At 45.0% G+C, this 14,192-nt stretch overlaps 1 protein-coding gene across 2 annotated transcripts in view; it reads left to right on the top strand.

Moving 5' to 3' along the window:
* The window catches only part of FRY (FRY microtubule binding protein), a 297,837-nt gene that overhangs the window by 130,814 nt on the left and 152,831 nt on the right, over positions 1-14,192 (top strand). For both annotated transcript variants that reach the window (XM_065403807.1, XM_065403815.1), the window contains exons 12-16: positions 473-576; positions 1,090-1,198; positions 2,184-2,270; positions 8,607-8,778; positions 10,386-10,518. In XM_065403807.1, coding sequence (XP_065259879.1) covers positions 473-576; positions 1,090-1,198; positions 2,184-2,270; positions 8,607-8,778; positions 10,386-10,518 — 605 coding nt within the window. The remainder of the gene's footprint in view (positions 1-472; positions 577-1,089; positions 1,199-2,183; positions 2,271-8,606; positions 8,779-10,385; positions 10,519-14,192) is intronic.

Here is a 14,192-nt window from a genome sequence, read left to right as displayed (position 1 = left end):
GCATAAAAATGGAATAAGATTTGTATTAAAAAAAGTCCGACAGCTTAATTGAAGATGAAATTTTTGTCTAGATTTGAATAGGATTGGTTTCCATAGTGTTTCTTAATTGCACTATATCTCATCTGTTTTATGCTAACAAAGGCACTTAGGATGTCTGAAATCTTTAATAGTATTTTAAAAGATGGGTCATTTAGAAATAAGTTTTAAACAAATTTTAAGATTAAATTCTGTACAATGATAATTTTATATGTTTTTCTGTGTGCCAGTACTATATTTGGGCATCAAGTAGCTGTGTGTTTCCACATCTTTTTGTGATGCTCAGTACCAAAGCTATAAATCTTGGCCAGCACTAAGAGTGGCTATGCAGCCCAAACTTCCTTTATAGGTTGTGCTCCAAGAAAAAATTAGAAGGATTTGTAGAGTTAAGACTTAACTGGCTGAAATCTACTGTTTGCTTGTGTTTTTCTTCTAGAACAAGGACCCCAAAATGGCTCGAGTTGCACTGGAGTCTCTGTACAGACTACTGTGGGTTTACATGATTAGAATTAAATGTGAAAGCAATACAGCTACCCAGAGGTAAAGTTTTGCAGTTGTAATTGTAACCAGGCCCCTTTGCTGTGGATGTTTCCATTGTAGAAGTCCAGTGGCTCCACTGAGTGTCCTTGACCTAGAAGAGATTCTGCTGTCAAATGTGCACAATAAAATGTTCCTTTTTGTGACATTTAACAATTTTTCTCCTGCTTTTTGCAATTACTATACCAAAAGCTTTTGCTTTTGGAAGAGCCGGAATATAGACAGACTCACTCTTTGCTTCTGGAAATAGTGGAAATAGAAAGAGAAGTGTGTTATTGGCAGGATTGTGGATGCTTGCAGCACAATAACAAAATAGCAATAGCTCAGTCAAATGTAGAAACAAAGAAATAGAGCAAGGTACTATTGTACCTTTTAATTTGGAAAAGCCTTTCTATACTTGAGGCTTTCTAAATGAGATTTCCAGACAGAATTTGGGATAATTAAACAAGAAGATACACCTGCCACTCATCTGCAAGGAATGGAACTGTGCTGATGCTTGCTTTTTTCTTTTCTTAGTCGACTTATAACCATTGTCACAACGCTATTCCCAAAAGGGTCCCGTGGTGTGGTGCCAAGGGATATGCCTCTAAACATCTTTGTGAAAATTATACAGTTCATTGCACAGGTATGGAAAAGAACTGTGTCCAAGTAATGAATAATTTATTTTCCTAATAAATTATTAATGGAAGAATAAACTCGGTATTATGTCACTTTATTCATCCCTCACTATTGATAGCCTTCTCCTAGGCAATGGTAAATTGTGGGTGTGGATTAGGCTAGAAATGATAGTGAAGTCACACTGGTGTAGAACAAGGGAAAGTGACAGGATCAGTTCCAGTAATGCCATTTTAATGCACCAGGGACTGACACACAAAATGTTATTTGGTAGTAATGGGAGTTTACCACATAAATTCTGCACTCATCAATGGAATGCTAGTCTCCTCTGTGGCTCCAGTTCAGCAAACCATCCCCATTTAGCCAGGGCCGCCCGGGGGGGGCAAGTGGGGCAATTTACCCCAGGCCCCGGGCCCCACAGGGGCCCCCACGAGAATATAGTATTCTATAGTATTGCAACTTTTTTTTATGGAAGGAGCCCCCAAAATTGCTTTGCCCCAGGCCCCCTGAATCCTCTGGGCAGCCCTGCATTTAGCAAAGCACTTACATGTGTGCTTAAAATTAAGCCCTCGCTTAAGTACTTTGCTAAATGGGGATGCACTTAAGCATATACTTAAATGCTTTGCTGAAATTTAGATGCTTTGCATCTGTGAATAGACTTTTGTTTTATAAAATAGCACATTAGTACTACAATTGCTCAAGTGAAATTTAAATAATTAAAAAAGAGACTTTTAAAGTCGCTCATTTAGGTACCTAAATTAAATGGCCAGATTTTCAAAAGTGCTCAATACTCAGCAACTTCTATTTAGATAGGAGTTGGAATAGGAGCTGAGCTCTACTGAAAGTCTGGAACAAGTTGTGGGTGCTGTGCACTTTTGAAAATCTGATCCTAAATAAATTTAAATAAATCCTGATGACATCCTGCTTCAATATTTCTATTGCCTTTAACAAAAGAAGCAATTTCATATGATTTGTAACAATTTTTTCCATTTTAGGAACGTTTAGATTTTGCAATGAAAGAAATTATCTTTGACTTTCTTTGTGTTGGAAAACCAGCAAAAGCTTTCAGTCTCAATCCAGAGGTATGACATATATGCACACTTTTTACTGAAATATGTATTTATTGCATTATGTTCAGCTTCAATTTTGATTGCTCAGAATAATTTATATTCTTCTTCACGCGCTTGTTCATGTCAATTCCAATCAGGTGTGCGTGTGCTGTGCACGACAGCCGGAAGATTTTTCCCCTGGCAGTATCTGTAGAGTCGGCCTGGGCGCCCCCTGGAGTCGTGCCTACATGGCGCCCAATATAGCGCCCTGCCAACCCAACCATCCCTCAGTTCCTTCTTACTGCCAGTGATGGCTAGCTGTAACATCCCTTGCTCTTGCTTCTGCAAGTGCCTCTAGAAGTGTCCCACTGTCATTTCTATACAGTTAGAGTCTTAGTTAGTAGTATTAGCAGTGTTAGTAGTTTCTCTAAGTTTCCGTTGCAGGGTTCCTCCTCCTTCCCTCCCCCCGTTTCATCCCTCAGCACCAGGGTATGCCTCAGTCGCCGGGATTCAAACTGTGTGAAGTCTGCGGGGTAAATTGATGCCAAGGAGCAACTCGTACACTTCTTGTTTGAAGTGCCCTGATGAGAGTCACCAAAGGGACAAGTGCCGCATTTGCAAAGGGTTTCAGCAGAGGAACCTTAAGGATCGTGAGCAGAGACTTAGAATTGTTCTCATGGAGGCAGCCCTCTGTCCGACCCAGAGTCGGCGGAGCCGGTGCCGAGTGCCTCCTCTGTGCACAGCACACCGGCACCGACAGCATGCAAGCCGGTACCAAGGAAGGAGGCTAAGGACTCCTGACACAGAGTGCCAAGTATAAGACTTCTGGTAGCCACCGGTCTTCATCCACGGTGCTCCAGAAGAAAAAGAGGCAGGAGAGAGGGCGCTCTCCCCATCCTAAGCCTTAGGAGCCAGTGACAGGGAGGCCTCAGCCCATCCAGCCTATGTTGGGCCCGGCACCTCCCAGGGGGGTCCAGTCAAGTCAGGCCCACTACCATTCTCCGGACTGTCATGGCCGGAATATTCAACTCCCCTCCTCTCCAGAGACTTTTGAGGCGGCACAGGACCTTTTTCGCTTCACAACACTGCCTTCTCCAAGGTGGGATGAGGCACTGGTCATAACCCGGCCACCTATCCCATCTAGGGGCAAGCCGGAGATGATGTTGCACCGCTCCCCATCTCGACGACGCCACTCCCTGGTGCCGGCCGCCCACATGGGGGGACTGCACCAGTCCCCAGGGGCCCGGCACTGCTCGTCGGCACGACCCATTACCGCTCCTCTGTGGTCTTCCGTTTTGGAGACCTCAGAGTCTGAGGCAGAGTCCTATCAGTCAGATAGGTCCAGCAGCAGGAGGTCTAGATCTTGGCGACACCACCAGCCTCCTCTAGTGCCGTGGCCACCTCAATGGCAACCACCAGCTCAGTGGCTCTTTTGGACTCCCTGGGCCTATCATCAAGCCCAGGGTCAGAGCCAGGCATTGAGATCCAGGTCGGCGTCGGTCATGTCGGCATCCTTCACCCCCACACAGCAGCTGGCACCGGAGACGCCACCGATACCTCTGCCTGCCGCTCATTCCTCCACGCCGGTGACCACCCCGGCACCGGCAAGCACCATGGCACCGATGACCATCTCGGCACTGACCTCCTCGGCACCGGGGACTGCGACACCAGCGTTATAGCAGCCCAATAGACAACGTGACCGTCTTGGGGCTGAGGGCAGTGACCAAGGCCATGTGCTGGTGCTCTCGGCCTCCTCCTCCCCAGATGAGGCTGTTGTGGGCACGTCAACGGACTCCGCCTTGGAAGATAGCAGGGTCCTGCAACAGTTGTTGTGCAAGGTGGCCCAGAACCTGGGGATCCAGGCAGAGGAGCTGGTAGAAGATGCTGTTCCCAGGGTGGACATCCTCAACCCCTCTGGGCCCTCGCACATTGCGTTGCCACTCATCAAAACTATAACTGAGACCACAATAACTTTGTCGCAGACGCCGGCCTCTTTGCCCCCTACAGCGAAGAGAAAAGAGAGACGCTATTTCATCCCCTCAAGGGGATATGAGCATCTCTATTCCCACCCTCCACCCAACTCTTCGGTGGTGGATGCTGCAAACTAAAGGGAGCGTCAGGGGTTTCAGGGACCCTCCCCTAAAAATCAGGAGGCGAAAAAGGTGGACTTGTTCGGGAGAAAAGTCTACTCCACCAGTGGTTTGGAGCGCCGCATTTCAAACCAACAGGCCATCATTAGTCGGTACTCCTTTAACACCTGTGGAGCAATGGCCAAGTTTGCCGAGCTATTGCCACCAGACTCCCGCTCCAAATTTAATGCCTTGGTGGAGGAAGATAAACTCATTTCTAGGCCTCCTTACAGGCGGTTCTTGATTGTGCCGACACAGCAGCCCGAACCATGGCTACAGGGATGGCCCTGAGAAGGTCCTCTTGGCTCAAGGTCTCTGGGCTTCCTTACAAAGTCCAAGAGACCATCCAAGACCTACCCTTTGAAGGTCAGGCCCTTTTCTCTGAAAAGACAGACAGGATACTGCACAGTTTAAAAGACTCAAGAGCCACCCTCAAGTACCTGGGCATACACATCCCCACTACACAGTGCAGGCACTTCAGGCTGCAGCCTCCTCAGCAGTTTTACCAACAAAACCGACAGGTTGGTTCCTGGAGGAGGAATACGGGTGGCAGGAAAAGACCACACCCATCCTCAGGTCAGAGCTCTGGCCAACCCAAGCCACCTTTGAGACCCAAACTGGCCTTTTGAAGGTGTAGTCGAGGACCGCACACCAGGACAAGAACTGGATCTACCCCGCCTTACCTTTTTGTCTTGACTGTCCCCCTTCTACCGGGCATGGACTGCTGGGTGGTCCGCACAGTAAAGAGGGGATACTCCATCCAATTCTGTGCCCTCCTGCCCTTCCACCCCCCTTCCCAGTCCCTCTTCAGGGACCCTTCTCACAAGCAACTCCTTATACAGGAGGTGCACTCGCTCCTTTCACTGGGGCAGTGGAAGAGGTTCCTCAGGAGCAGAAGGGTAAGGGTTTCTATTCCCGGTATTTCCTAATACCAAAAGCCAAAGGTGGGCTCAAACCCATCCTAGACCTGCGAGAACTCAACAAGTTCATGAAGAAGCTCAAGTTCCATGTGGTCTCTTTGGCCTCCATCATCCCATCATTAGATCCAGGAGACTGGTATGCTGCCCTCGACTTGAAGGATGCTTACTTTCACATAGCAATAACTCCGTCCCACAGAAAATACCTCAGGATTGTGGTGAGCAGCACCCACTATCATTTCACAGTCCTCCCTTTCAGCCTGTCAGCAGCACCTCACATGTTCACTAAGTGCATGGCAGTCGTGGCCGCGTTCCTGCGCAGGCGGCAGGTACAGGTGTTCCCATACCTCGATGACTGGCTCATCAAGGGCGGCACCAGATCTCAAATGGAGGCACAAGTCTCATAAGAACAACATTTGACAAACTGGGCCTCCTTCTGAACGAGGGGAAATCAACGCTCTCCCCGGTTCAGAAGATAGAGTTTATAGGGGAAGTACTGGAGTTGACACAAGCCTTGCTACCTCCTGGAAGCAAGGTTTTGGTCCCTCGGCGACATCATAAGAGGTCTCAGGCAGTTCCCCACCACCACAGCAAGGAATTGCCTGAAACTTCTAGGACACACGGCCGCTTGTACCTTTGTGGTGCAACACACCAGGCTCAGACTCCGGCCTCTCTAATTGTGGCTAACCTCGGTGTATCGGCCGGCTCGGGACAGTTTGGACAGGGTTGTGACTCTACCTCGCTCATCCTCAATGCCCTCCAGTGGTGGCTCGACCCACAGGTAGTATGTGTGGGAGCCCATACTACCAGCCCTCAGCCGTCTCTCTTCCTAGTGACAGATGCGTCAGTTGTTGGCTGGGGAGCACATTTGGGAGACCTCAGGATACAAGGCCTCTGGTCTCAGGCGGAACTCGTTCTCCACATCAACGTCAGAGAGCTGAGAGCAGTACTCCTGGTGTGTCAGACTTTCCGAGCCCACTTAACAGGGAGATGTGTATCAGTTATGACAGACAACACCACGGCAATGTTTTATATCAACAAGTTGGGGGGTGCACGCTCCTCTCCCCTGTGCCAGGAAGCCCTCATGCTGTGGGACTTCTATGTAGAGCATTCGATACACCTGCAAGCATTGTACCTCCCTGGAGTATAGAACGAGTTGGAGGACTATCTCAGCAGGTTGTTCCAAGGCCACGAGTGGTCCCTTTGCCTGGACATTGCGAACTCAGGGGTTTTCCCCAGATAGACCTGTTCACCACGCGACGCAACAGGAAGTGCCAGAAGTTTTGCTCCTTCCTGAATCACAGCCCGGGCTCCATTGCAGATGCGTTCCTCCTCCCATGGGGAGGCCATCTCCTATACGCGTTTCCACCCATACCACTCGTTCACAAGGTGCTCCTCAAGGTACGGAGGGAGCAAGCTTCGGTGATATTGATAGCTCCAGCCTGGCCCCGCCAGCACTGGTACACATCGCTCTTGCAAATGCTCTAGTCACCTTGCCGCTCTTCCCGGACTTACTAACTCAGGACCACAGCCGTCTCCAACACCCAAACCTCGAGCCGCTGCACCTCACAGCATGGAAGCTCCGTGACTGAATCCGGCGGAGCTCTCTTGCTCGGACCAGGTTAGACAAGTCATCCTAGGCAGTAGGAAGCCTTCTACCAGGGCTACCTACCTTGCCAAGTGGAAGAGATTTTCAGTCTGGTCGGCACAGCACCGTTCATTTCTGACGCTTGTCTCCGTGCCACTTATATTAGACTATCTCCTGCATCTCAAGCAGCAGGGGCTGTCCATGTCATCAATAAAGGTTCACTTGGCCGCCATCTCTGCCTTCCATCCAGGCGCAGAGGGCCGGTCAATCTTCATCAACCCTATGGTCAGCCGTTTCCTAAAAGGTCTTGACAGGCTATACACGCATGTCAGGCAGCCGGTCCCAGCCTGGGATCTCAATCTGGTCCTGTCCAAATTGATGGGGCCACCCTTCAAACCACTGGCGACTTGTTCCCTGCTTTACTTGTCATAGAAGGTGGCATTTCTGGTAGCGATAACCTCAGCCAGGAGGGTGTCCAAGCTCAAGGCCCTAACATTAGAGCGCCCTTAAATGGTGTTCTATAAGGACAAGATTCAGCTCAGGCCACATCCTGCATTCCTCCTGAAGGTTGTCTCCCAGTTTCATATCAACCAGGACATCTTCCTCCCAGTCTTCTATTCTAAACCACACTCGAGTGGCAGGGAGCAGAGGCTTCACTCATTGGACATCTGCAGAGCATTAGCCGTTTACATTGAAAGAATGAAACTGTTCCAGAAGTCCATTCAACTGTTTGTGGCTGTGGCAGACAGGATAAAAGGTCTTGCAGTCTCCTCTCAATGAATTTTGTTGTGGATTTTGTCCTACATCCGAGAGTGCTACAACCTGGCAGTGGTGCTTGCCCCTCCAATCACCGCACACTCCACCAGGGCGCAGGCGTTTTCAGCCGCTTTCCTGGCTCAGTTCCTACTCAGGAAATATGCAGGGCAGCGACGTGGTCCTCCATACGCAGTTTCACCACATATTACGCAATCACCCAGCAGGCCAGAGACAACGTGGCCTTTGATAGAGTGGTACTACGATCAATGGACGACTCCAACCCTGCCTCCTGAACTTTGGCTTGTGATTCACCTGATTGGAATTGACATGAACAAGCACTCGAAGAAGAAAAAATGGTTACTCACCTTATCGTAACTGTTGTTCTTCAAGATGTGGTGTTCATGTCCATTCCAATACCCTCCCTTCTACCACTCTGTCAGAGTCCCCAGCAAGAAGGAACTATGGGGAGGTCGAGTTGGCAGGGCCCTATATTGGGTGCCATATAGGCGCGACTCCAGGGATGCCCAGCCAACCCTACGGATACTGCTAGGGGGGAAATCTTCCGGCTGTCGTGCACGCAGCACGCGCACACCTGATTGGAATGGACATGAACAGCACATCTCAAAGAACAACAGTTACGAGAAGGTGAGTAACCGTTTTTTATTTTAGCCTTATTTAATACAAGATATGATGCACTGTAGGAAATATTGTTGAATGGTTATACCATAGATTTTTTGTAATTGCCACAACTGTATGAAGTTTGCATTATAGACATAAATATATGTGCTAACATTTAATGTAGTTGAGTAGAAACATTATTTTATTCTGTTCAGATTTTGGCAGAGGGAAATATCTCTGTAAATTAATTTATTCCAATTTGGTATAGCAAAATTTTATTTCTGATAAATGTGATTTTTGAAATGTGAAAAGGGTGGTAATTATTTGATTATGCTATTCATTCACATTTTGAACTTTACAGAGAATGAATATTGGTCTGAGAGCTTTCTTGGTGATTGCTGATAGCTTGCAGCAAAAAGATGGTGAACCTCCAATGCCAGTTACTGGAGCTGTCCTTCCCTCTGGAAACACTCTAAGAGTGAAGAAAACTTACTTAAGCAAAACTCTCACAGAGGAGGAAGCTAAAATGATAGGTCAGTAACAGGCATGTAATAATGTGAAAACTTATAATGACCAGTGTAACCATGTACAATACTCCTAAGTGAATATATAGAAAATTTTAATATAGATATGTATTTAATTGTATTTTTATTTATCATCTATTTTCAGTTAAATATATCCTTTAGACTGATTAATTCTATTTTCTTAAATTTAAGCTTATTGGGATATATTTCATAATTCATTGAGTATGTAGGTAAATCGATAAATCTTCTGAATGCTGAATATTTGTTTATTCAGTTTCCCTGCTAGTAATTGAAATACAGTGTTTGTACTCCACATGTATCCACCAGTTTGAGAAACACCATCAGTTGTAGAGTATCTATATTTTAAGTACTGGAAGAAACTTTTAAGTGCAAGTACAGTATAATTCCCCACCAATGAAAAAGACTTTTGTGTACTATAGTATATAATCATGATAATAAAAACCATAAAAATGTAAGGCCCAATCCTATAAACAATTACTACTAGGTATTAGTGCTAATCATATTTATTTCAATTACTACTCGCGTTAGTAAGCTCTGCAGCTAGTAGTAAAAATCTGCAGGATTGAATTCTTGTTACTAATTTATTTCTTGTTACTATAGTTTTGCAGCAAAATATTTAGCACCAGTCTGGTTTCCACTTAGTGAGGCTGCATTCACTTTTTTGTTTTATAAACAGAATTCTAATCCTGAAATGAAATGGAGAGTCAATTATTCATGTTCAATATAATATAAAATCATGGTAGATTACTTATTCATATGTTTCCCACTCTACCAGGGGATTTAGAGCATATGAAGAAGTTGAATGTTGAGGTCATTTCAGAGTTCTGAACCTACGCTGGCTTTATCTGCTAAAAAGTGAAATGGTTAGAGAAAAGCAGATTAAGAAATACTTCTTGATTGGTGGTGATTTATATAAAGTTTCCTTGGGATTCTTTGAAAAGCTCAGCCTAATAGGATAAAAGTAGGAAGCGTTATATTTTGAGGTTTACATTTTTAATTGTGAAAATTATATCTACTTTTAAATTATCTGATTTCCATTGGCTAGTGTATCACAGCATGAAACTAATATTGTATTTAATACAAAACAGCATGACCTAATTTTTCATACCAAAAGAGTATTTTGAGAGCTAGTTCAAATCCAATTTTTGTGTTAATTTTAAGACTAGCTGCTTGCTCAAAACCTTTATTTTTGTCAGGTTTTTTTTAAAGCTCTCAAAGTCTCAGAGGGTGGCTAAATATATAATAAAGCTTTTCAGGACGTGGACTAGAATTATACAAAATTCAGTTTCCATTTAACCACTTACAGCCAGATTTCAGTTACTAAGCTACTAAGGCTGTGTTAGTATCTTTCTCCATAAGTAGTCCAAATCATTGGGACTACTCTCAGAGTAAGGTACTACTCACCATGAGAGAGGATGGCTGATCTGGCTCTGAATCAGGATGTAGTAGTTGAGGCAATAGGTTACATCATAGTTAAAACTTAGTGTTGTTTTACTTCTTGTAGCACTACTGGAATAAGCTCTCCCTTCTTCAAAATGCCTGAATCTCTATTAATATTATGTTCTTCTTTAAAAATTGAAATATATATTTTACAGGTATGTCATTGTATTATTCTCAAGTAAGAAAAGCTGTGGACAACATACTAAGACATCTCGATAAAGAAGTCGGACGATGTATGATGCTAACTAACATACAGATGTTAAACAAGGAACCTGAAGACATGATCACGTGAGTGTTAAATAAAAGTAAAGCAAAATCCTGTATGATTGAAAAAAAACTCAGAAGGAACTTTTGCTTTATTTTTTCCAACCAGTCTCAAGTTCTGTCTTAGCTGTCATAGGGACAGAGTGTAACAAGTACAGTTTGCTAATGCATACACTTAGTGCCTTTTGTGAAATCCACCATTTGTGGGTACAGCAGGAACGGTCCGTGACGTCACCCCCTCTCTTCATCAGAAAATATAGCTTTGTTTTTCTGGATTTTAGTATTTATTTGCATGCATGTGGTAATTTTGGAAATTGGATTTACTCCCCCAAAACAGCCAAAATTACCTCAGAATTTTAGGAATGGGAAGGTAGTGTAAAAAGCACCAGTGTCCACAGTGCAGGCCTATCAGCAGAGTATGCAAAGGAATGACTCAGACCACTGTTGCTAAATATTTCTGCCATCACTGAACTTCAAAATGGTGGCAGTAAATTTTGAGAACTAGTTAATAGTAAAGAAGTTTTGAAATTTCCCCTCAATGTCCATGACACCAGTCAAAAATCAAACCTTCATTACAGTCCCAAGTCATCTTGTGGTGATGGCCTCAAATTTAAGAGGGTTAAAAGGAGCATTTCTTCACTGGTGCATTCATAAATACATCCAGTATGAGTCATTGAACAAGTTCTCTGTTGAGTGTTCTATGGGAAAGGGATTTTTACTAGCTACAGAGCAATCTGAGGTGTCATGTGATGAAGGAAGCAGGGCGGCCCCTTGCAGAGAACTGCCTTGATTAAAAGAGGAGTCAGATCATTGGACAGACGTTGCCCATCCTTGTTGTGGAAGGGACAGAGCGAGTTCTTGTACAATCAGAGAGCTAGCCCTTTAAGGGAGGCTTGTCCCTTGTAGGGAAGGAGGCCATTGGAGAGATATGGCAGTAGAGAGGCAACTGGACTGTTGTGGAGTTTTAATAGGTTTGTCAGACAAAATGGCCAACTTACCAGCAGTACAACGAATACCCAATCAACTCCACTAATTGGCTGAAATCCAGCTGTTGTTACAGCTGTGAATAATCTTTGTGTTGTAACTGCCTTTCTTCTGTCCTCCTTTGTTGGTTCCCATTGCTCTGTTAGTCTAAATTAGATTGTAAGCTCTTCTGGTCAGGAACCTTGTCATCTTTTATTTCTATTAAACGTCATGCACACTAATGTTACTATGTAAATAATAATAATGCTATTTCAGCATCAAAGTATTATGCTTGGTATGTTTTTTCATATCGCGATACCCACAGTGCTCACAGCCATTTCAAAGCATTTTGGGTGTCCAAGCTTTTTAGGAAAAATTAAAGGTCTTGACACACACACTTTTTTTCCAGCCCAGGCAGACATACTATGTCTCTTGTTAAGAGGGGGGGGAAAAGGGGAGATGGTTTGACTCCCTGCCATGCTAGTAATGGGAGCCCCAAACCCTCTTTCTCTGCTCCTTTAAAGAATGCCTCCTTTCAATCCTTGACTAATCCATTTTATCTGATCAACGTATCCAATCCCTATGAAGTACCTGCACTGGACATCTGCTGCAAGGAGGTGCCAGTAATTTGCTTGGCTGCCTCCTCCCCATACTTAGCCAGGTATTTACTGAGGCCTTCTTTAATGTCAGCCAAAAATAGATCAGCTCTCCAGTGAGATAGGTGGACCCCATCCTCCCTGAATAAGTAAATAATTTTTACTCCTGGGAAAATGTATAGGATCTGTACCAAGTCCCTCTTGTTTCTGAACATCAAGTCTACCCCTTTACACTTTCCCAAATCATTTTCCCCAAGGTGAAGTACAGTCATATCCGGTCACCAGAGTATACAAGGGGCATCCACTGGTGCCGTATCATGCCCCTCCTGCCATGCTATCTCTGGATTGCTTCACCACTGAGGCTGAGCTGTGAACCTCCTGTCAACCTGGAAGCCAGCCTGTGCACTGTATACACAATATTGTGCCCACAGATCCACACCTGTTCTGTTCATTCCCTTTGGGGCACCTGGCATTGGCCACTATCAGAAGACAGGATACGGGGCTAGATGGACCTTTGCTCTGACTCAATATGGCCGCTCTTATTTTCCCCACTGGCTGCCTAACCCATCTGCAATTGTCTGAAATGGAAACATAAGCAAAATTATTTCTGATTCCGAACCTGGGGTTTCACATGCATCCTGTATTCATTAGAATGCCAGCGCCCAATTGCCTGAATTGCCTTTGCCCCCAGACCCAGCTGCACCGTCGCTGTAGCCACCTTGATCCGAAATGAATAGGAAACAAATTTATGAGCTGGAAGCCCCGCGTCATCAGCCCCATCTTAAAACTATAACAGACTGGAATGTTGTGAGGGGGCTTCCGTCACTGTGAATAAAGAGGGGCCCATCTTTATTTGGTCTTATTGCAATATATGCCCTCATGGCCCCCACAGGGCAGATTCTCAGCTCGCCACCATCCTACAGTATAATGGATTGACCCCGGCCTCCCAAATCTGTCTTTGACATCCTCAATGTTAAGATAGGCATTTACATTGTGAGGATGATTAGCTGAATTCCAAAGCCCTCCCAAAGTGTCCCTCCATGGCCCAGGCACTAATTTGCTGATCCTAAAAGCCCCCAAAAATTCTACCAGGAATGCCGCCCTGACCAAGGTTGCCTCTTGTTCACAACGACATATAAGATCAGGAATTTTCACCAAAACCTTAAGTGTATTAACAGTGATGGGGCAACATGGGTCATCTTTGGGGCCAGTGCTTGATGACTACCCCACTATAAACCTGCCAACTGAAATCCCGCCACAAGCATCTTGGTAACCATTCAGCCTACTGACAAATGTAAGTCCCAATAGGAAAGTGGAGATGGTTGATGACGCCAGCCCCTGGCTTGCCACTGACACCATGTACTGAAGTACCCAGTCCTCCAGAATTGGCCAAAGTGTGGACAGGCCCTCCCTCTCCCGAAACTGAACAAAATCATTAAAACCTCTCTCACAGTTCCTAAATGTTTGCAGAGCCTCCGATTGCTAGAGCTTGCAAATCTGTGGGTATCCGCTTTATATTTGCAGATCGCGGATGGATGCAGATCCAAATTTTATATCTAGATCCCTGCAAATCTGCGGATATCCACTTATATCCCTGGATATCCACATCCATGGACCATCTTTGCAGATCACAGATCAGATGCGGATACAAATTTTGCATCCACGCAGGGGTCTACCAATCTTTGCACTGCACTCAAAGCCATCATATGCCAAAGTTGCATACAGTATACACATTTTTTTACAATTACTGTAATAATTTTTGTAGACTTAAAAAAAAATTCCTTTCTATTCTGCTTTAATTTCCCACCCTCAACATGCAAACACTGTCCTTCCAGCTGAAAACAGGTGGAAGCAACTTCATCCAGAATTCATCATATGGGTTCCTGAATCAATCAAAGAGATCGCTGCAGAGCTATGTCAGCCATTCCTTAGTAAAATCTTGCATGTTATGTCCACAGAACCCTCACTAGCCCAGATAATGTCTGAACATGAAGTCTTGTCAGATTTGGATCCTCCCATAGGAGTGCTCTGAACAGTTGCTAAACTACTGGAACAACCTAGAGACATAATATTTATAAATATTTTCACATCTACCATTATAGAGGTTTCTTCTTGAACTGTTAGTTCACAAGCTTCCAC

This window comes from Emys orbicularis, chromosome 1 (genome assembly GCF_028017835.1).
Source record: "Emys orbicularis isolate rEmyOrb1 chromosome 1, rEmyOrb1.hap1, whole genome shotgun sequence".
NCBI lineage: Eukaryota > Metazoa > Chordata > Testudines > Emydidae > Emys > Emys orbicularis.
This window is presented reverse-complemented; position numbering and strand designations above follow the sequence as displayed.